At 42.5% G+C, this 23501-nt stretch overlaps 1 protein-coding gene across 2 annotated transcripts in view; it reads right to left on the reverse strand.

The window, feature by feature from the left end:
- The window catches only part of ADAMTS17 (ADAM metallopeptidase with thrombospondin type 1 motif 17), a 178116-nt gene that overhangs the window by 58115 nt on the left and 96500 nt on the right, over positions 1 to 23501 (reverse strand). For both annotated transcript variants that reach the window (XM_070762584.1, XM_070762585.1), the window contains exons 9-14: positions 23301 to 23441; positions 20885 to 21035; positions 18174 to 18275; positions 16763 to 16908; positions 11088 to 11254; positions 9314 to 9441 (exon numbers count right to left, since the gene is read on the reverse strand). In XM_070762584.1, the coding sequence (XP_070618685.1) occupies positions 9314 to 9441; positions 11088 to 11254; positions 16763 to 16908; positions 18174 to 18275; positions 20885 to 21035; positions 23301 to 23441 (835 nt within the window). The remainder of the gene's footprint in view (positions 1 to 9313; positions 9442 to 11087; positions 11255 to 16762; positions 16909 to 18173; positions 18276 to 20884; positions 21036 to 23300; positions 23442 to 23501) is intronic.

Here is a 23501-nt window from a genome sequence, read left to right on the forward strand (position 1 = left end):
CCAGCATTCCCCGTAAGCTGCGCACGTGAGCACACGCGCACCCCAAAATACCCCCCTGGCACCCTTTTCCACGGGCGCGCACTCCCCATCCCCCTGCCAGCCCGCGGGGGGGGAGGCGCCGGCAGTAGAAGGCGCTGCCCCCTGCCTGCCCGATCCGCCCCTCTCCTCCTCTTCCGCCGAAAGAAAAGCGCGGAGGCTGCCTGCTTGAGCCTCCCATTGCTCCGCCCCGCTTCGCCCTGCTTGTCATCCTCCATTGTGTTTTCAGGGGGGAGCGGCGGGAAAGCCCTGTGCCGGCCAGGAAAGCCAGCTTTCCGAGAAAACAGCGCGTCTTTTAAACACGCTGCTTTCCTATACCTCTTTCCCGGGGGGGAGTAGCCTCCTCCCCCCTCCCTGCCCAGGAAAGAGTTGCAGGAAAGCAGCGCATTTGAAAAGCGCACTGCTTTCCCGGAAAGCCGGCTTTCCTGGCCGGCACAGGGCTTTCCCGGGCAGCTGGCTTGAGCCTTGTGCCGGTCAGCAAAGCTGGCTGCCCGCCAGAGACATGGAGAGAAAGGAGGGAAAGAGAGGGAGGGAAAGAGAAGTGGAGAGGAAAGAAGGAGGGAGGGAAGGAAGGGAGAGAAAAGTGAATGAGAGGGAGAGAGAAAGGGAGGAAGAGAGGAAGGAAGGAAGAGATAAATATAAAGGGAGAGAGGGAGAAAGAGAGGGAGAGGGAGGGGAAGAGGGGAAGGAAGGAAAAGACAGAGAGAAAGAGAAAAAAGTGGAAGGAAGAGAGAAGGAAAGAAAGGAAGGGAGAGAGAGAGAGAAAGAGAAGATAGGAAGGAAGAGAGAGAGAGAGTGAGAGAGAAGAAAGCAAGAGAGAGAGAGGAGTGGAAGGAAGAGAGCGAGAGAGAAATGATAGAATAAAGGGGAGAAAAAAGAGAAATGAGAAAATGATTGAGGCAGAGAATGACAGGAAAGAGAGAGAAACAGAGAGAGAAGTGATTCTTGATTTAAAGCATATGGTAAAAGCACTTAAATAATAACAGAGAAAAAAACCCCCAGCCCTCACCTGTTTTTATTAATAGTTATGTTTTTGGATTTGCTGGTTGTTTTAGTTTTAATAGTAATAGAGTTTGGTTTTGTTTTATTATTAATTTCTTTTAATAAAAAATAAGGGATTTATTATATTTATTTATTTGTTTGTTTGTTTGTTTGTTTGTTTATTTATTTGTACTTCTATGCCGCCCAGTCCCAAGGGGACTGCCGCTCAGACACTATACTTTTCCGCCCACCCCGAAAAAAAATTAGAGGGAACATTGATTGGGACAATCTGGTTTTGGGCTTTAACCTGGTAAGAATGTTCTCAGCAGGATCAATACCTGGATAAATGAAAAAAAATCCCTATAATGTGCGGCCTTCTCCTCTGCTGATTACAACCTTATCCAGCATGGCTATGAGGCCACAGCAGAATAGCTCTGAAGAAATGAAGCCCAAACAGATCAAAAGTGACTGATCTGGGTTCAGGGTATTCTGCACAGAATCCTGCTGCAACCTGTCTGCTGTATTTTGCAATCCCCATTAAATGTTCTACCAGCTCAAAAGTGTGAAATCAATCAGGGCTTTTGGCTTAACTCCCCTATACTATTTTTTTTAAAAAAAGTTATGTCATTTCTCTTGGCACACAATCTGAATTTTTACCCAAATACCGACAGGGTACTTTCAACAAAGCTTTTTAAAACTCCCTGGGGAAGGCGCCCATTCATAACTTTGGGTGTTACTTTCACTAGAACAGTTGTAATTACTGTCTCATGTAAAAAAAAAAAGGACAATGTCCATTCATGGAGTACTGTAATGCTTCCCTCATGCTCAGCCTGCCGTAGCAGATTGTATATAAATATAAATATTGCCGTTGTTAAGTGTCGGTCTGAAATATGATCGTGCCAAGATGATATCACTGTAGCAAATTCTTCCAACTGTCAACACTTGTTCACACTATAGTAATCATATAGACCAGGGGTTCTTAAACTTTTTGCTCACAAAATCCCTTCCCATTTTTAAAAATTGTAGAGGATTTCAAAAGAACTTTTGTTCTTGTATGGGATCTCTCTCTCTCTCTCTCTCTCTCTATCTCTCTATCTCTATCTATCATCTCTATCAATCATCTCTATCTATCATATCTATCTATCTATCTATCTATCTATCTATCTATCTCCATCTATCATCTATAATTTATCATTTATCATCTATCATCTCTCTCTTTATCTATCTATCTATCTATCTATCTATCTATCTATCTATCTATCTATCTATCTATCTATCATCATTATCTATTATTATTTATCTATCATCATACCTATTTATTATTATTATTATTATTATTATTATTATTATTATTATAATATAATAATAATCTATCATCTATCTATCTATCATCTATCAGAGAGAGAGAGAGAGAGAGAGAGAGAGAGAGAGAGAGAGAGAGAGAGAATGAAAAAGTGAAATGTCAGGATGGCAGCCTTCATTTGAACTGGTTATTTATCTCGTTTGGAAGCCAAACCTGAGTAATAACTTCCCTTGCCATTTTTAAAGAAAAAGTGCCCAATGACCACATTTCTTGACAAAAAAAATCATTTGACTTGGAAAAAACTTTCTGTTTCTGTTGAACACTGTTCAGGCATCCCGTTTGAATGGAAATCAACAAGTGTTCAGTTGAACGTTTGCAGTTTAAAAGACATTCGGTAGCCATTTGAATTAAGTCTATGGAGAGGGGTGGCATACAAATCCAATAAATTATTATTATTAAAGTCACGGAATACATTAATTCCTCTAATGAAAAGAGCCATTTGGCAGTTTGGCATCCATATAAATTGAATGAACGAATGAATGAATGAACGAACGAACGAACGAACGAACTGATATCTGTATTTCAACAAATGGAATAGAATAGAATGGAATTTTATTGGCCAAGTGTGATTGGACACACAAGGAATCTGTCTTGATGCCTATGCTCTCAGAGTACATAAAAGAAAAGGATACATTTGTCAAGAATCATGAGGTGCAACACTTAATGATTGTCATACGAGTCAAATAAGCAATGAAGAAACAATCAATATTAATAAAAATCTTAGGATACAAGCAACAAGTTACAGTCATACAGACCTATGTGGGAGGAAAAGGGTGATAGGAATGATGAGAAAAACTAGTAGAAATAGAAGTGCAGATTTAGTAAAAAGTCTGACAGTGTTGAGGGAATTATTTGTTTAGTAGAGTGATGGCGTTGGGGAAAAAACTCTTCTTGTGTCTAGCTGTCTTGGTGTGCAGTGCTCTGTAGCGACGCTTTGAGAGTAGGAGTTGAAACAGTTTATGTCCAGGATGCGAGAGGTCAGTAAATATTTTCCCCGCCCTCTTTTTGACTTGTGCAGTATACAGGTCCTCAATGGAAGTCAGATTGGCAGCAATTGTTTTTTCTGTAGTTCTGATTATCCTCTGAAGCCTGTGTCAGTCCTGTTGGGTTGCAGCACCAAACCAGACAGTTATAGAGGTGCAGATGACAGACTCAATTATTCCTCTGTAGAACTGTATCAGCAGCTCCTTGGGCAGTTTGAGCTTCCTGAGCTGGCACAGAAAGAACATTCTTTGTTGTGCTTTTTTGTTGATGCTTTTGATGTTAGGTGACCATTTTAGGTCTTCAGATATGATAGAACCTAGAAATTTGAAGGTCTCTACTGTTGATACTGTGTTGTCTAGTATTGTGAGAGGTGGAAGGATGGAAGGGTTTCTCCTAAAGTCTACCACCATTTCTACAGTTTTGATTGTGTTCAATTCTAGATTGTTCTGGTCACACCACAAGGATAGTTGTTCAGCTGTATACGGATTCATCATTGTCTCGAATGAGTCCGATAACTTGTATCGTCTGCAAACTTCAGTAGTTTAACCGATGGATCGTTTGAGATGCAGTCATTAGTGTAGAGAGAGAAGAGATGTGGTGAGAGTACACAGCCTTGGGGGGCACCTGTGCTAATTGTACATCTATCTGATGTGATTTTTCCTAGCTTCACCTGCTGCTTCCTGTCTGAAATACTAAGCAGGAATGCATGCTAGGGAGTCCTTATGATCTCATTTTACTTCGGGGTTCCCAACAACAACAAAAATTCAAATATATTATAGTATATAGGGTTTTTTTTCTATGCACATCCAGCTGGAAGACGGACAAGCACTTTGAAATTCTGCTTGATGAGAAAAAGGGAATCTTCCAAGACATATCCTACTAATGCCATTGTTTCGTCTTGCCTCCTTATGATGCTGGAGGAGAAGAATTAAATTCTAAGAGCAAATGGCCAACATTGGGCAGAATCGAAACAGTTACTTAGAGAATTCCATCTGTCTGTCCATTACCCTGGGGGGAGAACTATTGAACCCCTCAGAGAGGGTCCGCAACTTGGGCGTCCTCCTTGATCCACAGCTCACATTGGAACATCATCATCTTTCGGCTGTGGTGAGGAGGGCGTTTGCCCAGGTTCGCCTGGTGCACCAGTTGCGGCCCTATTTGGACAGGGAGTCACTGCTCACAGTCACTCATGCCCTCATCACCTCAAGGTTCGATTACTGCAATGCTCTCTACATGGGGCTACCTTTGAAAAGTGTTCGGAAACTTCAGATCGTGCAGAATGCGGCCGCGAGAGCCATCGTGGGGCTCCCTAGATTCGCCCACGTTTCTGCAACACTCCTGCACTGGCTGCCAATTGGTTTCCGGTCACAATTCAAAGTGTTGGTAATGACCTTTAAAGCCCTACATGGCATTGGGCCAGAATGCATCCGGAACCGCCTTCTACCGCACGAATCCCAGTGGCCGATAAGGTCCCACAGAGTTGGCCTTCTCCGGGTCCCATCGACCAAACAATGTCGTTTGGTGGACCCCAGGGGAAGAGCCTTCTCTGTGGCGGCCCCGGCCCTCTGGAATCAACTCCCCCCAGAGATTAGAACGGCCCCCACCCTCCTTGTCTTTCACAAATTACTCAAGACCCACCTTTGTCACCAGGCATGGGGGAGTCCTTCCCATAGGCCATTGCAAGTTATGTATGTTTGTGTGTATGTTTGGTTTTTATAATAAGGGTTTTTAGTTGTTTTATTAAATTGGATTGTTACATGTTGTTTTTTATCATTGTTGTTAGCCGCCCCGAGTCTGTGGAGAGGGGCGGCATACAAATCCAATAAATAATAATAATAAATAATAGTTTGCCCATCCCTCAGAGATATTTCCTCTCCTGCTCTTGAGGCATGCTGCAAATTGTTTCTGAAGCTGTCTCCGTTTCTAAAAATAATTTGCTATAGGGTGGAACAGGTAATACTTCTCAATAAAAATAATGTCAACAACCTCTTTGGGCCCACAGAACTGTTTGGATAAGTATTTGCATCTTGGCTGTTACTAAGTGGATGAAAATGGGAAAATTGCCAAGTGCTTATCTAATGTCAATTTTTATTTTATTTGGAGTGTGTTGGAAGTGGGGATTGAGAGTGGGGATTTCCTTCCTAGGGTATGAAGTGCTGTTTCTTTCATCCCTTCTGTTAAAAATCAGCCTTAGTGGTCCTCTTGTAGAGTAAGAGCAAGCATTCACGCAACATGCCAGAAATTGACTCATTTTTTTCCCCTTCACTTTTTAATAGCTTTAGATCAGGGGTAAAATCCTGATCTTGTCTTTTGCCACCGAGAGGCAGTTGGGCTCCTTTTGTGCCCCCCAACATTCCTGATCCTGCTTGATTCAGTGGATGTGCAGACCCAAAGAAAGCCCCCAAATCACCAAAATCTTGCACATGCCAGTGTCCTCGCGTGAGATTTCGGAACTTTTTGCCAATTACAGTGGTACCTCATGATACGAACTTAATTGGTTCCGGGGGAGGTTCGTAAGGTGAAAAGTTCATAAGACGAAACAATGTTTCCCACAGGAATCAATGTAAAAGCAAATAATGAGTGCAAATCCTTCAGGAAAACCCCAAACTTTAGAAGGGAGGCGAACAGAGGGCAGGGAGGAGCAGCTAAAGGGGGCGGGTGAAAGAAGCAAGGCTAGGCTAAAGGGTGAGTGGGAAGGAAGAAAGGCAAGGGGGGCGCCCCTCCCTTTTCTTTCTTCAAAAGACACCCTTTGCTGTTCTCTCCAAAGTCTTTCCCCCTCCAAGCCGCCCCTCCCCTTTCTTTCTTCAAAAAAGGGGGGGAAAAGAAACCCCTTCATCCCAGCAGCAGCGGCTTGGGTTCGTAAGGTGAAAATAGTTCGGAAGAAGAGGCAAAAAAATCTTAAACACTGGGTTCGTATCTTGAAAAGTTCGTTAGAAGAGGCGTTCCTAAGATGAGGTACCACTGTCCACTGTACTTGGCTTCTACTGGACACCACCATCTTTTTTTTTTAATTATTTTTTTAAAATTTTGGGGGGAATTTTTTGCTGTTTTTTGCTTCTGCGCATGTGCAGAAGCTGAGGTTTTGGCACTGCGCATGCACCACCATCTTGTTTTGGGCTTTGGAGGGGCTATTTTTTGCTTGTTTTTAGGCACTGTGCAAGCATGCACATGCTTTATGCGCGCACGCACACACGGCGCAGGAGGAAGCGAACTGGTGGTGAGGTAAGTTAGAACCCACCCCTGATTCTGTGTTAACTTCACCACTCCATGGTTGTCAACATCCAGCATGGCTGCAAAATTATGAATAGGCAACTTAGCCCTGGATCGCATGGATTTTGCCAGAGTTCTCACTACAGAAACTAAACATTGCCAACATGTCCACCAGCACACCAGCAGAGCATTGGATTGCTATGCATAGAAAGTCCTGGGTTAAGACGCTGATATTTTCTGATTTTTTTTAAAAAAGAAATAACGTAATTAGTGATATGAACTTTGAGGATTTTTCCAATGGATTCAATAGGTCAACCAGCCATCTGCTGAGCTGAGGGAAGGTACTTCCTATGTTTAACATTCTGCCTTCCCTTGTCTCTGCAACAGATTTCTGTGGGACCAGGTTGGGCTTCCTGTCTTGGACATGCCAATGTAAGGTGCAGGTTGATAAAAGTACTTGCCATCACTAGGAATATCATTCTGTTTCCTGTACTAGTTCTCCACCCCAAAATATTGAATTTAGCAGAGGAACATTGCCAGCCCAACAAGCCCAGTTCTCTCATCACACAGCATTCAAGATGTTTCTCCTCTACGAAATACCTCATCTTACAAATGCCTCACCATACAAACTTTTTGAGATACAAACCCGGGGTTTAAGATTTTTTTGCCTCTTCTTACAAACTATTTTCACCTTACAAACCCACCGCCGCCACTAGGATGCCCTGCCTCCGGACTTCCGTTGCCAGTGAAGCACCCATTTTTGCGCTGCTGGGATTCCCCTGAGGCTCCCCTCCATGGGAAACCCCACCTCTGGACTTCCGTGTTTTTGTGATGCTGCAGGGGAATCCCAGCAGGGGAATCCCAGCAGTGCAAAAACGGGCGCTTCACTGACAACGGAAGTCCAGAGGTGAGGTTTTCCAGCGAGCAGAGCCTCAGTGCAATTGAAGCATCGCAAAAACACAGAGGTCCGGAGGTGGGATTTCGAGGACTGGGATTCCCCTGCAGCATCACAAAAACACAGAAGTCCAGAGGTGGGGTTTCCCATGGAAGGGAGCCTCAGAGGAATCCCAGCAGTGCAAAAACGGGCGCTTCGGCTGGCAAAAGGGGTGAATTTTGGGCTTGCACGAATTAATCGCTATTCCATTGATTCCTATGGGAAACATTGTTTCGTCTTACAAACTTTTCACCTTAAGAACCTTGTCCCAGAACCAATTAAGTTCGTAAGACAAGGTATCACTGTATTTGAGTTCACATGACGGAGCTTCAAAGGAAAGCAAATCCAGGGTATCCACAGTGACCATGCTTTTGCTATCACGTTGAAATGGATGCCAAACCTTAATTTTGCAAAGGTTTTCTATATACAGGATCAAGCTTTTCGGAAAAAAGTTAGCACTTGATTCTTAATGTCTTCCAGTTTACAGTAGTCCCTCGCTATACCGCGCTTCACCTACTGCGGCTTCACTTCATCGCGGGTTTCTGAGGAAGCCGATCAGCAGATTTAAACAGCCCCCCGAACTCAATCGGCAGGTTTTTCAAAAAAAATAAATAAATCTAAAATTGTAAATACTGCATTTGAATACTGTATCTAAAATAAATACTGTGTGGGAAGGGTTTATAAACACTTAAAACAATGAAAACTTACCAAACAATTACAATATAAATACTTAAATAAGTACTATCAGTCGATAAATTCCCCATCGCGGATTTCACCTATCGCGGCCAGGTCTGGAATGTAACACCAGCGATAGGTGAGGGACTACTGTATAATGAAATCATTAAATAATAACACCATCCATTTTTAGCACATAGCAAAAAAAAAAAAAGGGGGGGGGGAGCCAAACTTCCTGGAATCCTACAATGAGGACACAACCACTGAATGTCTGTATCAATTTCTTTCCATCTACAAGGGGAATAGTTATTTACTTTATTTTATAGGTACAGCCTTGCATTTTCACAAATTATTATACTATTTTTTTCCCAGGGGCCATTCCTACAATGAAACTCAGGATCACAGTATATTTAGATGTTCGTTCAGATGGCATAGCAAACAAAATGCATTACTGCAATGCTCTCTACATGGGGCTGCCTTTGAGGAGTGTTCGGAAACTGCAAATTGTGCAAAATGCAGCCACATGAGCTATTGTGGGGCTCCCAAGATCTGCCCACATTTCAACATCACTCTGTGAGCTGCACTGCTTACCAACTGGTCTCTGGGCACAATTCAAAGTGCTGGTTATGACCTACAAAGCCCTAACATGGTTTAGGACCAGACCACTTACGGGATTGTCTTCTGCCTCGTGCATCCCAGCAGCTGGTTAGGTCCCTCCGAGTCACCTTTCTCCAGGTCCCATTGGTCAGACAATGTCGCCTGGCAGGGCCTGGGGGAAGAGCCTTCTCTGTGGCAGCCCCAGCCCTATGGAAGAACTCCCTCTGGAGATACGTACCGGTCCCTCTCTCCAGGTCTTTCATAAAGCTCTGAAGACCTACCTCTGCTGGCGGGCATGGGGGCCGAGAGCGACGAGATTGTCTCCGGCTGATGTTGTGAATGATTGCACTGGATGAATGTGGATGACTGTACATGGTTTTTTTAGTATCTTTGCTAATGTTGTATATATCTTTTTTTAAATAATTAGATTTCTACACATATATTGTTTGTATTACAATGCTGTACACCGCCCTGAGTCGCTTCGAGAAGAAGAAATCTAATTAACAAACATATAAATAAATAAATTACTCCACCTGGCACTTGCCATGAACGCACAGGTCCGTCTCATAAGGTCCACAGGGTGTGCCATCTATGACCCTATCAGACACCAACACTGGAGACTCTTTCCCAAACGGAGAGCAGTACAGCTCACAAGGTTTTTCTGAAAGAGGAAACAACAGGTGATGTTAAGTAGTCAGGTCTACAAGAAAACTCAAGAAAGCTCAGAGAGCACCAAAGACTCCATAGCTCAACCCAGAGCTACAAATATTCTCTTTTATTGTAACAACAGCAACAGATTTTAAATTTGACCAACACCAGAAGCATAACACAATAGATCAGAGGTAACAAATTCCCGGCCCATGGGGTGGTTAGATCTGACCTGTGGGGCCATCCTGAAAACAGCAAAAGACCGGCCTGCTGTGCCTTTGCCACTGAAAACAGAGGAAGCTCGGGAGTTTATTTTTGCTGGCAGAAGATTACAGGAGGCCATCTCAGCCGAAAATAGTGCTCAGGAGCTCTTTTTCACTGGCAGATGGTTACAGGAGGCCGCACGAATACCAGCGACCAGTTAGGTCCCACAGAGTTGGCCTTCTCCGGGTCCCGTCAACAAAACAATGTCAATTGGCGGGACCCAGGGGAAAAGCCTTCTCTGTGGCGGCCCCGGCCCTCTGGAACCAGCTCCCCCCAGAGATCAGAATTGCCCCCACCCTCCTCGCCTTTCGTAAGCTCCTTAAAACCCACCTCTGTCGTCAGGCATGGGGGAACTGAGATATCCTTTCCCCCTAGACCTATACAATTTATACATGGTATGTTTGTGTGTGTGCTTGTTTGGTTTTTAATAAGGGTTTTTTTTTAGTTATTTTAAATATTAGATTTGTTATATGCTGTTTTTATTGTTGTTGTTAGCCGCCCCGAGTCTACGGAGAGGGATGGCATACAAAATAAATAAGTAAGTAAGTAAGTAAGTAAGTAAGTAAGTAAGTAAGTAAGTAAGTAAGTAAATAAATACATAAATAAATAAATACATAAATAAATAAATATCAGCCCAAAACAGAGCTCAGGAGCTAGCCATATGAATACCTGGTAAGCAGATTCTTTTCCCTATTTTCCACCTCAAAAACTAAGGTGCCTCTTATACTCCGATGCGTCTTATACTCCTAAAAATACAGTAAATGGTTCCAGGCAATGCGATATATGCCAAAACTGATAAGTACCAAACAAAAAAAAATTCATAAGGAATAATGCAGTGAGTACCACATGGCAGCCAACATCAACAAGTTTTAGCTTGGGCATTAAGAAAAAGAGTACCGGGACAGATTTTTCACATCAAAATGCATTGAGTACTAAATTTGATAAGTCTCAAACCGCCTGCTGCTGCATGAATCCCAGCAACCGACTAGGTCCCACAGAGTTGGCCTTCTCCGGGTCCCGTCGACTAAAAAATGCCGTCTGGCGGGACCCAGGGGAAGAGCCAACTCCCCCTGGAGATCAGGACTGCCCCGACCCTCCTTGTCTTTCGTAAACTCTTGAAAACTCACCTGCGTCGCCAGGCATGGGGAAATTAATATATCCCTTAGCTATTATAATTTATGTATGGTTTGTTTGAGTTGTATGATTATTTTTATAAGGGCTTTAAACTGTTTTTTAACCATTGGATTTGTATATTGTGTATTGTCCTGTTGTGAGCCGCTCCTCGGAGAGGGGCGGCATACAAATCTAATAAATTATTATGAAATTATTATTAATTGAGTACCAAGGTACCACTGTATACAAAAGGTAGCAGTGTTTTCATCTGTTGAAACATACCATCCACAATGACAGCCGTCCATAAACTTTTCTTTTTGTTGGTCGAGCGGTCCTGAGATTGACACTGCTGGTCTCGGAAGGTGGAGACTCCTTTGGGACAGGGCAAGTTTTCACACACAGTGTGTTCCACACTTGCTCCATGGCAGTTCTTCCCTCCAGGGCCAGGCCTGTTACGGGAAACAAACATGAACAGCCTTAACAACATTATCCACAAAAGATTGATGGGATGGTTTGTGAATAGAACTTCTTTTTGGACTGTTTTGAAAAGAAAACATAAATTCAAAGAAAAAAAGGAAAAAAAAGATTTCCTTTGAGATGAATTTGACTTCTGGTGATTTCATACACCTTTTTGAAAACATCCATACACAGACTAACGAGAATAGCAGCCAGGATGGGCTGGGGAGGCAATAAAGGCAATAAATCAGGACTTAAAACAACACAGGGTACAATTCATCAAGGGATGGTCATCCTACCTACCATCGATTCACGTTTAATGCAGATTTGTCTATTTTACATTTTTTGAGCCAATTGACAAACCGGAATCCAATGTTCTTTCCAAAGTTGTGTTGAAATGTGAAATATTGTTTAGTGATTTAAAACAGTGTTTCCCAACCTTGGCAACTTGAAGATATTTGGACTTCAACTCCCAGAATTCCCCAGCCAGCGAATGCTGGCTGGGGAATTCTGGGAGTTGAAGTCCAGACTCCAGATATCTTCAAGTTGCCAAGGTTGGAAAACACTGATTTAAAACACACACACACACACACACACATATTGTGGAAGAGCTGTATCAACACAAGATTAATTCACAAAAACTAGGACTGCAAATAGCCAAAGTGGCAAGCAAAAACGGCTCATGCGCAAAGTATGTAAAATACATCTTGCAAATGCTTTTAAGTTACTTGGTTTAGTAAAGGAAGGGGCGAAATGGAATTTATGAATGGAAAAATGAGAAACTACAAGAAGCTGAGATTGGCAATACTGATTGTCCTTAATGCAGATTTACAGCCACTGATCTATCTGTCCTCAAGTCACATTCAGAGCCATGAGGTTTTTATATATACTGTTGTTATACACACTTAAGTTTTAAAACAGTCTCAGCTGAGAGTGGTAGAGATTTTTCTGAACGTAGAACAGCAGAATTATTTGTCAAAAGGGGCTCACAAGAACTGTGCCAATTATTCATGGCAGCCATACAGAAGTGGTTTTCCATACTTTGCTTCAGGATGTTTTTTTAATAAAACATCTCAATCCAACTTACACCCTTGGGATTTACTAGTGGCCTCCCATTCAAGTGCTAATAAAATCTGACCTTGCTTAGCTCTTTCAAGATCAGCCAGGGTCATCTGCTGAAATGCAGAAGAGATTTTACCAGTCCTAGGAAAGAAATGCTTTGGAAGGGGATATTTTGTGACGGACAAACACGATGTGGCAAAGTGCCGGCAACGTGCTCTCCAAAAGTCGCCTGTCAGCCCTTCAAGATAGTCCAGGCAGGCAGCCATGAGTTCTAACCCTACCAATAAAGGAAGGTTATAGTAACAAAATCTTGCAAATCTGAAAGCATTTCTCAGCCTTCCCCTCCAATACTATTCAGAGAACTAGGTGGGGAGAAAGTCTCTTTCTGGGTCTTTCCCATTCCTTCTGTGGGCTGAAATATCTCTGCGTCTGATCCCTGACTAGTCTGTCAATTAAAAAAACTAGTCAACTAAAATTCAATGCTAAATTGGGGCCAGATAAGGGACAGTGGAATTCAAGAGGAGTTGGGCTTGGATCATTTGTGGCAATAATAATAATAATAATAATAATAATAATAATAATAATAATAATAACAACAACAACAACAACAACAACAACAACAACAACAACAACCTGCCGTCACTCGGCGAAGCCTCTGGACTGACACAGGAGTTCATGGCCACCATGACAGCCATGGACCTGACTCAAGTAATACAGGGTCCGACTCACGAGGGAGGGCACGCACCCGACATGGTATTCCTCTCTGAGCAATTGAGCAATGGTCTGAGACTAAGGGGCTTAGAAGTACTGCCTTTGTCATGGTCAGACCATTTTCTACTACGGCTTGACTTCCTGGCTCCAATCCTTCCCCGCAGGGAGGCGGAACCAATTAAGATGTTCCGCCCCAGACGCCTGATGGACCCAGAGGGCTTTCAGACGGTGCTTGGGGTTATTCCAGATGTACTCATCCACAGTTCAGCGGAATCTCTTGCGGAAGCCTGGAACAAGGCTGCAGCGGAGGCTCTTGATCGGATTGTGCCTTTGCGACCTCTCTGTGGCGCTAGACCCCGTAGAGCTCCATGGTTCAACGAGGAGCTCCGGGAGTTGAAACGCCAGAAGAGATGTCTAGAGAAGCGATGGAGGAAGAGTAAGTCTGAATCCGATCGAACACTTGTAAGAGCTTTTATTAAGACTTACAAAGTGGCGCTCAAGGTGGCAAGATGCGCGTATCATGCCGCCTTGATTGCATCAGCGGAATCCCGCCCGGCGGGTGACCCGCTCCCTTCTTAACCAGGGGGGAGTTGGGGAGCCCTTACACAGTAGTGCCGAGGATTTTAACACTTTTTCGCTGATAAAATCGCTCGGATCCGGGCGGACCTCGACTCCAATTGGAAAACAGAGTCGGCTGACAACGAGTCAGTCAAGGTGACTGGGGCCCGTACTTGTCCACCTGTCTGGGAAGAGTTTGATCTGGTGACACCTGATGAAGTGGACAAGGCCATTGGAGCTGTGAGTTCCGCCACCTGTTTACTGGATCCATGTCCCTCCTGGCTGGTTTCGGTCAGCAGTGAGGTGACACGGAGCTGGATCCAGGAGATTGTCAACGCTTCCTTGGGGAGGGGATCCTTTCCATCATCCTATAAAGAGGCGCTCGTGCACCCCCTCCTCAAGAAGCCTTCCCTGGACCCAGCCGTACTAAATAACTACTGGCCAGTCTCCAACCTTCCCTTTATGGGTGGTGGCACTCCAGCTCCAACAGTCCTTGGAAGAAGCCGATTATCTAGGTCCCCAACAGTCGGGTTTCAGGCCCGGTTCCAGCACGAAAACTGCTTTGGTCGCGTTGATGGATGATCTCTGGAGGGCCCGGGACAGGGGTTTATCCTCTGTCCTGGTGCTTCTTGACCTCTCAGCGGCTTTCAATACCATCGACCATGGTATTCTTCTGCACCGGCTGGAGGGGTTGGGGGTGGGAGGCACTGTTCTCCAGTGGTTCTCCTCCTACCTCTCCGGTCGGTCGCAGTCGGTGTTAGTGGGAGGGCCAGAGGTCGACTCCGAGGTCTCTCCCTTGTGGGGTGCCTCAGGGGTCGGTCCTCTCCCCCCCTGCTATTTAATATCTACATGAAACTGCTGGGTGAGATCATCCAAGGGCATGGGGTGAGGTATCATCAGTACATATTATTATTATTATTATTATTATTATTATTATTATTATTATTATTATTATTATTATTGCAATCCCAGGAGACAGCAGAATTGAGGAGAAACAGCTAGAGAAATTAGTGAAATACGAAGATCTAAAAATCGAGCTGCAACGACTCTGGCATAAGCCAGTGAAAGTGGTCCCAGTGGTACTTGGCACGCTGGGTGCAGTGCCAAAGGATTTCAGCGGACATTTGAAAACCATTGGAATTGACAAAATCTCCATCTATCAATTGCAAAAGGCTGCTTTACTGGGATCAGCAAACATAATTTGCCGCTACATCACGCAGTCCTAGGTGCTTAGGAAGCGCCCGACTGGTGATGAAATACGAAATCCAGCATAGTGATCTCGTTTGCTGTGTTGTACTGATAATAATAATAATAATAATAATAATAATAACAATAATAATAATAATAGTAATAATAATAATAATAATAAATAATAATAATAATAATAAATAATACATTATTATTATTATTATTACTATTACTATTACTATTATTATTATTATTATTATTATTATTATTATTATTATTATTATTATTATTTAGATTTGTATGCCACCCCTCTCGGAGGACTCGGGGCGGCTCACAACAACATAAACAGTGTACAAATCCAATTTTAAAAATACAATTTAAAAACCTTATAATAAAATAAAATAACCACACAACCCAATCAAACCATACACCAACCTTGACAATTGGGGTGTGTGTTAGTTTCCCCATGCCTGGCGGCAAAGATGAATGGGACTTATGGGACCTAATCGGCCGCTGGGATTCGTGCAGCAGAAGGCGGTCTCGGAGGTATTGTAACAACTCTAAGCTGATGACATGTTTAACTCCACTGCTCCCCAGCTCTCCCGGCTTTTTGTCTACACTTTGTTAGTGAAAACCAGTGAGTGAGAGAGTGAGTAAGTGAGAGATTTAATGGAGTGGGGAAAACTGCTTTCATGTAATAACCGTAACAGAGACGGGGTGTAGTTTGGCTTATTCAGAAAATAGCTGCTATTCTGAAACATACGGGAATGAAAACCGAGAAGACTATTCTCCATTTAAGTCCACTCTCTCCAAATGCTTTCTATCGCTTGAGATACAGTTCCAAGTAAAGCACTGAGCTTCAGACTTTATCACTCTTTCTTTTAATTTTCTAAAAAATATCTCTGGCTCAAAGTCCTTATTGTAAAGAAAAGCAATGGAGGAGGTTTTATTTACAGCATGATTGTCCACTATTATAATCATCTCCTCCTCCTCTTTTTCTTCCTCTCCTCCTCCTCCTCCATCTCACTCTCCATCATCTCCTTCCTCCTTCCTCCTTTTATTTATTTATTTGTTTTGTTTTCTCAAGTACCTATTGGTGGTATACAAAGATGTAATAATATTTATATATATGATACTAGTAAGAGAGAAATATTAGGACAGGGGACAGAAGGCACGCTGGTGCCCTTATGCACATCCCTTATTGATCTCTTAGGAATCAGGAGAGGTCAACAGTGGATGGGCTAAGGGTAAAGTTTTGGGGGTTAGGAGATTATACAACATAGTCTGGTAGTGAGTTCCATGCATCAACTACTCGGTTACTAAAGTTGTATTTCCTGCTGTCGAGTTTAGAACAGTTTACTTTAAATTTGTATCTGCTGTGTGCTCGTGTGTTGTTGTGATTGTAGCTGAAGTAGTCGTTGACAGGAAGGACGTTGTAGCAGATGATTTTATGGGCTGTGCTTAGGTCCTGTTTAAGGCGACATAGTTTTAAGCTTTCTAAACCTAGGATTGTAAGTCTAGTCGCGTAGGGTATTCTGTTACGAGTGGAGGAGGGCTCTTTTACTAAATTATCTCTGGACATTTTCTAGAGTGTTTATGTCCGAAATGCAATGTGGGTTCCAGACAGATGAGCTGTATTCAAAGATTGGTCTGGCGAAGGTTTTGTATGCTCTGGTTAGTAGTGTGAGATTACCAGATCAGAAGCTACGTAGGATTAGGTTAACAACCCTTGAAGCCTTTTTGGCGATGTTGTTGCAGTGGGCTTTGGCACTTAGGTCATTTGATATGAGTATTCCAAGGTCTTTTACGGAGTGAGGGTCATCTGCAAGGTCTTCTTCCTTCTCCTTGAACAGACACCATATCAGTCACTCCTGAATTAGATAACGGAGAAGCAGATGGGCTGGGCTTCCCATGAAGACGTCTTTCAATGCTCCCTTAAGTGCTTTAAAGGTTTGGCTTCTCATCGGAATAAGTATACTTACGGAGGGTTGTCACATTTCCGCTGCCTGAATCTGGCCCCAGTTTCACATGTCCGGCTGCACATGCTCCACTGACTCCAGATGCTCCAGTCCCCATCAATGTGTTCAGGGATGGGGGTTTTACTGACACACTCCCCCATTCGGCACCACTGGAATGAAAAAAAAAATGTTGGCTTGCCCAGTTGAGAACTGGGGTCAGATTTAGTTATCACTTCTAAAATTGTACATAGTACATGTTTTACCTGTAAATAACTTTTTAAGATTTAATCGTAAGGCAATACATGCACACCACAGTTTTAAGTTTAATGTAAACCGCTTTAAACTCGATTGTAAAAAAAAGGACTTTTCATTTATAAGAGTGGTCAAAGTCTTGAATATCTTACCCGATTCAGTTGTACCAGCTACTAATTTTCATAGCTTGAATTATAATTTAACTTCTGTGCACCTCAATCCTTAGTTAAGCGGTTCTAAGGGGGCATGCATAAATGCACTGAGCTGCCTATTGTCCCTGTCATTTTTTTTTTTTTAAATTGCTGGTTCAAATTTGTAATTTTCATTTGACAAGCAAGCAAGCAAACAAACAAACAAACAAAACCAGCTTTGAGATAGTAGCCCATCGGAAAATTAAATTGTTGCAGAAAATTAAATCCAGAAAGCACACACAGGCAGACTGGTGCAGCAAGATTCGTTTAAATAAGAAACTTCTTTATATACAATAACATATACACTGCTCAAAAAAAATAAAGGGAATACTTAAACAACACACTATAACTCCAAGTAAACCAAACTTCTGTGAAATCAAACTGTCCACTTAGGAAGCAACACTGATTGACAATCAATTTCATTTTGTTGTCAGCACATTCAACTTTGTACAGAACAAAGTATTTGTTTGTTTATATATATATATATATTTATTTATTTTGTTGCGGGAGGAGGAGTGAAGTCTATAAAAGTATTTATAACTGCTGCTGTTAAGATGAGTGGAAGGCACTTAATTATTCTTTCTTTTGTTTTTTCTTCCGTTTTTACTTCTTTTTCTATATTTCCCTTTTCACTTGTCTATTACTATATTGCTCTATTTCCCATATCTGTAACTGAAATGTTGCATTGTTTTTAGTCTGTGGGAAAACTTATTTGATAAAAATTATGCAGTGGTACCTTAGTACTCATCATTAATTGGTTCTGGGCGACACGATGAGTACAAAAAATGATGAGTACCCAACAATTTCCCCCCCCCCCAATAAGGAATAATTACAGTAAGTCATAAGGCAGCCAAAACTGACAAATTCTAACTTGTGCATTTTTAGCTTGTGCATTGAGTGCCAAATAAACAAGGAGTACCAGGAAAGAAAATCTTGCATCAAAATGCGTTGAATATCAAACTCTACGAGTTGATTTTCTCCAGGGGTTTTACCTTGTCAACCCCACATTCTGTCCCATCCAAAGGAGGATCCAGCTTGGTTTTGCAAGATGCATCTCCTTCCACAAGGCACCAAAGACCAGCGCACATCAAATGCTGTCAGCAGAAAGGAGGAGAAATGACATTTACTTTGCCTGGAGATGCCACTATTGCAGAGGAAAAGACACACAGCTTCATTAAACCTCTCCAAATTGAGGTTTATTTTTTACTTTTTGCAAATACACTTTCATAAATAAATAAATAAATAAATAAATAAATAAATAAATAAATAAATAAATAAATAAATAAATAAATAAACAAACAAACAAAAAAAACAAATAAATAAACAAACAAACTATGCACAACCAAGCACATCTTCCAATTCAGAAGTATTCCTCTATAGAAGATGAGAGAAGAGTTTAAACTGTACTCATGTTAACTGTGGTTAATATAACTTTGAAGAAACTGCTGGATAATATGCAATAAATCAGCCGGAGAGTTTGACTCTCAGATTATTAATTGCAATGATTTTTATTTGAAACATTTAATTTTGCAGGAAAATGAATATCGTTTTGCATTTGTTTCATCCCAATCTAAGGGACAACTCACGAAATATCTATAAAGCAAATCTTCTGTTTGCTCTGTTCTTTCTGGTGAGATGGGCAGCAAACAAAGTTAATAAATATTTTTTAAATAATTTGCTTTTTTACAAAAGTAAATAGCATTGTAATTTCATTCTGTGGGCCATTGTGCACACAGAAAAGTGACAATAAAAGGTTTTTTTTCTTTTCTTTTATTACCTTACCTTACCCTACCTTACCCTATCCTATTTATCTATCTCTTCTTATCTTTGATGCTGCAGTGATTTAGAGAAAAACAAAGGAAAATCTGTAAAAACTATTATACCTCCATTTGTTTTATAAATGATTCACACAAAAAAGTCATGTTCAAGAATTCCTCGAATAAGAAAGTTTAACATGGATAACTAAAAAAACCTAGGAGCTTCCACTCAGAAAGACAAACTAGTTTCTCCCTAGAAAAAACTTATTTATTTAATTCCCTGGTCAGGACAGCTTTTCAAGACATACTCTCAAAGATTCTGTCACTCAGAACAGGTTTGAGAAACACAAGTTAACTTGCTTTTTTTCCCCTGAATAAAGTGAACCTCTGTTTTTTCATGTGGCTTAAGGAGCTTGCCAGGATCAACATAAATAAAGTACAATGATCAGGATTTGAAACTCAAGCACACAATCCAAGCTTTTTATTACTTTGGCACATCCTTTTATGCAATAGGGAAAAGGAGAAAAAGCACAACTTATTTTCACATCAGATTTTAGGTAGCTGAAAATGTTATGATAAGAAAGATGGAGGAACTATTGAAACAAATGGCTGAGCTAAGCCAAGAGTAAACAATTATTCAAAGGCTCCTGAGAACCGAATGGTGGGTGGTGATATACACATAAAGTCACTATGGTAACCTGGGGATGGTCTGGAGACAGATGGATAGCAGAGGTGGAATTCAGCAAGTTCTGACCAGTTCTGGAGAACCGGTAGTAGAAATTTTGAGTAGTTTGGAGAATTGATAAATACCACCTCTGACTGGCCCTACCACCATCTATTCTCTGCCTCCCAAGTCCCAGCTGATCAGGAGGGAATAGGGACTTTGCAGTATCCTTCCCCTGGAATGGGACGAAATGGAGATTTTATAGTATCCTTCCCTTGGAGTGGGCAGGGAATGGAGATCTTGCAGTATCCTTCCCCTGGAGTGGGACGAAATGGAGATTTTATAGTATCCTTCCCCTGGAGTGGGCAGGGAATGGAGATCTTGCAGTATCCTTTCCCTGGAGTGGGACAAAATGGAGATTTTATAGTATCCTTCCCCTGGACTGGGCAGGGAATGGAGATCTTGCAGTATCCTTCCCCTGGAGTGGGACAAAATGGAGATTTTATAGTATCCTTCCCCTGGAGTGGGCAGGGAATGGAGATCTTGCAGTATCCTTTCCCTGGAGTGGGACAAAATGGAGATTTTATAGTATCCTTCCCCTGGAGTGGGACGAAATGGAGATTTTATAGTATCCTTCCCCTGGAGTGGGCAGGGAATGGAGATCTTGCAGTATCCTTCCCCTGGAGTGGGACGAAATGGAGATTTTATAGTATCCTTCCTCTGGAGTGGGCAGGGAATGGAGATCTTGCAGTATCCTTCCCCTGGAGTGGGACGAAATGGAGATTTTATAGTATCCTTCCCCTGGAGTGGGCAGGGAATGGAGATCTTGCATTATCCTTTCCCTGGAGTGGGGGAAGGAATGGGGATTTTGCAGTATCCTTCACCTCCACGCCCACCAAGTCACATCCACTGAACCAGTCGCAAAAATTTTTGAATCCCACCACTGGTGGGCAGGATCTATTTTGACTCTCTTTGACTATTTATGAATCCACTGGCAGAAGCAGAGATCCATAATAAAACTTCAGTCATTTAGCAATTCACCCTCTGCTGGTTAAGCAATTATTACATTTTGGTGCATTACACTCTAACATATTACACAGCAGCTTTTTTTTAAAAAACAAAGGATGTGTGACATTAAAGAATGAAATGTTTCTAGTTTTTATACTAGTGTTTCCTACTTTAAAAAAAAATTCCCCTAGGAAGAAATCTCTGTTCTATAATCCCAGATAATGCTACCATTTTACCAAAAGTTTGTTATCCGTTCTTTTATGATCCATATTACCTCCATATTCTTACAGAAAGTTGCGTTGGTTCCAAAGAGGATCTGGCATTGCTCATCTGCGCTGTAATGCATTCCTGGGAGCTTATAAGGCAGGCGGACAGCGTATCGGCTACGGAGGTCTGTTACCAGCAAACAGTTGCTGACTTTGGACCTGGGGAATCGAAAGACATGTAGATGTGCACGACCATCTCTGTTCTAACATAGTTAGATTCTATGGTCAATTATGGACGATTCCACCAAGTACCACATTTTGAGAGAACATGCATTTGCGGTGCACCAGAAATAGAAGACATTGCACATGTGCTACTCAATTGTAAACTATACTCCTCAGTAAGACCTCAGTATTTACAGCCCCTACTTGACAAAATCACACACTGGGACTGTAATAAACAATTATCATATTTTCTTCAGGGTACAAATATATATGTAGTTTCTAGAACCACTAAGTTTATAGTCAGGGCTGTTCAGATGAGAATACATTTTATAGAACATATTGGGGTGGCATGCAAAGGAGATGAACTCACTTAAGAATATTTTATATCAGTATCTTAGACTATTACTCCACATTGGCAACAGGAAGGGTATCCAGACACTAAACACTCAGAGCCATTCGGTTGCCCAGACTTCACCCCGCAAGAGATTATGGGCAGGCGGGGGTTCCTACTCACCAGCGCTACCAGTGGGATGCCTGCCCAGCTCTGGGTGACCAGCGGGCATTTTGCTTCTGCGCATACAGCAAAATCTCACAACAAGATGTGAGTTTGTGCACAATTCCAGTGATTTTTTTTGCTTGTGCAGATGCGTGGAAAAATTGGCAAAATCTCACGCACACGCCCACTCGTGAGATTTTGCTTCTTGCACATGCGCATAAGCAACATCTCACTGGATCATGCGCACCCACTCGCCGGTCATCCAGAGCTGCGCATGTATATCACAGTTTTTGCTACCAGTGCACAGAGTGGCATGTACCAGTAAGGAACAGTAAGGACCCCATTACTGATTATGGAGTCATTGAAAGATGATGATGATGATTAAAAGCACTAGTGCAGTGATGGTGAACCTTTTTTCCCTTGGGGGCCGAAAGAGAGCGGGCATTTATTTATTTATTATTTATTTTATTAATTAGATTTGTATGTCGCCCCTCTCCGTAGACGGGCATGCACTATTGCACATGTGTGAGTGCCCACACTCATAATTCAATGCCTGGGAAGGGCAAAAACAGCTTCCCCTACCGCCTGGAGGCCGTCTGGAGACCTGAAACGGCCTGTTTCCCAACTTCTGGCCCAGTAGGCTCGTGTTTCACCCTCCCCAGGCTACAAAGGATTCCCTGGAGCCAGGGGGAGGGGAAAAACGCCCTCCCCCATCCCCCTGGAGAATCTCTGGAAGCCAAAGACGCCCTCCCAGAGCCTCTGTGCGGGCCAAAAATCAGATGGCCGGCACACACATACACATTGGAACTCAGCTAGGGCAACAGCCCACGTGCCACCAGATATGGCTCCGCGTGCCACTTGTGGCACCCGTGCCATAGGTTCGCCATCACTGCACTAGTGCATCAATAAACTCCAGGGCATTTCAAAACACCAAAGACCTCTGTGGAATATAGAGAGATACTGAATGCAATTTTAAGAGGTACACCTGAAATTAAATTCCTGCTCAGATTATAACAGAGGGTATTTGCCCTATTGCTTATCGAAAAGCTTCTGGTGAACAAATATCACATCAGCTCTCAAGGTTCGGTAGAAACAGGCAGTGGCTTTAGGAATTAAATTGAAAATGAGGGTAAGGAGGTCACTGCCACTCAACCTCCTCCCCCTGCTACACATCCTTGGAAGACAATGTCTCATCACACCTCCTCCAGCGATCACATCCAAAAGCAAAATCATGTTCTCCATTTCTTCCTTCTACTCAGGGGTTGGCAATGGTACAAGGTGCGGAAATGCTGGATGTATGACATGATCATGCAAGATAAGTTTTACTAGACAGTAGAGAGGGGAGGCAGATCCTTCACTGAGCTCAGATTGGCTCAAACATTGAGGGAGATCACCGAAGAATCTCAGGTTTCGGCTATTTTTGCCAACGCTTGCTGAAACACAGAACCAGATACTTTATTCCCAACTGAAAGAGCCATTCAGAAGCACTCTGACATATTTCTATTGTCATAAAATATGGGTAGAATTTGAAGTTAAAAAATGACAGCAACTCCAGGTTACTTTTCAAGAAGTTGTCAAGGCGCTGACGTTTGGACGTCATAAAAGCTTCTGTTCTCCTGCCAATAATTGTTCTGAAGGCCGGGATGCAAAAGCAGATCCAATTTGCCTTCAGTACCCATCACTGAGAATTGGTCTTTATTTCAACAGAGAAGATAAAAGGCTACTGATTATGATTCAACTGTTTTGCAGTTAGCAAATATTCTTACTTTAAAAACTTTTCAAGATCATCTCGGCTGCAGGAAGACCAGGAGAGGTCACTGGGATTTCTGCCCTTCACCCATTCTCCGGACATGATGTGAGATCTCCCAGCGCAGGACGAGTAGTCGTCATCATGACTCATACCCATACTAAAAGAAGAGAGGAGAGAGGAGATGAAGAGAGGGAGGGAGAAAGAAAGAGAGAGAGGG

Source organism: Erythrolamprus reginae, chromosome 10, assembly GCF_031021105.1.
Source record: "Erythrolamprus reginae isolate rEryReg1 chromosome 10, rEryReg1.hap1, whole genome shotgun sequence".
NCBI lineage: Eukaryota > Metazoa > Chordata > Lepidosauria > Squamata > Dipsadidae > Erythrolamprus > Erythrolamprus reginae.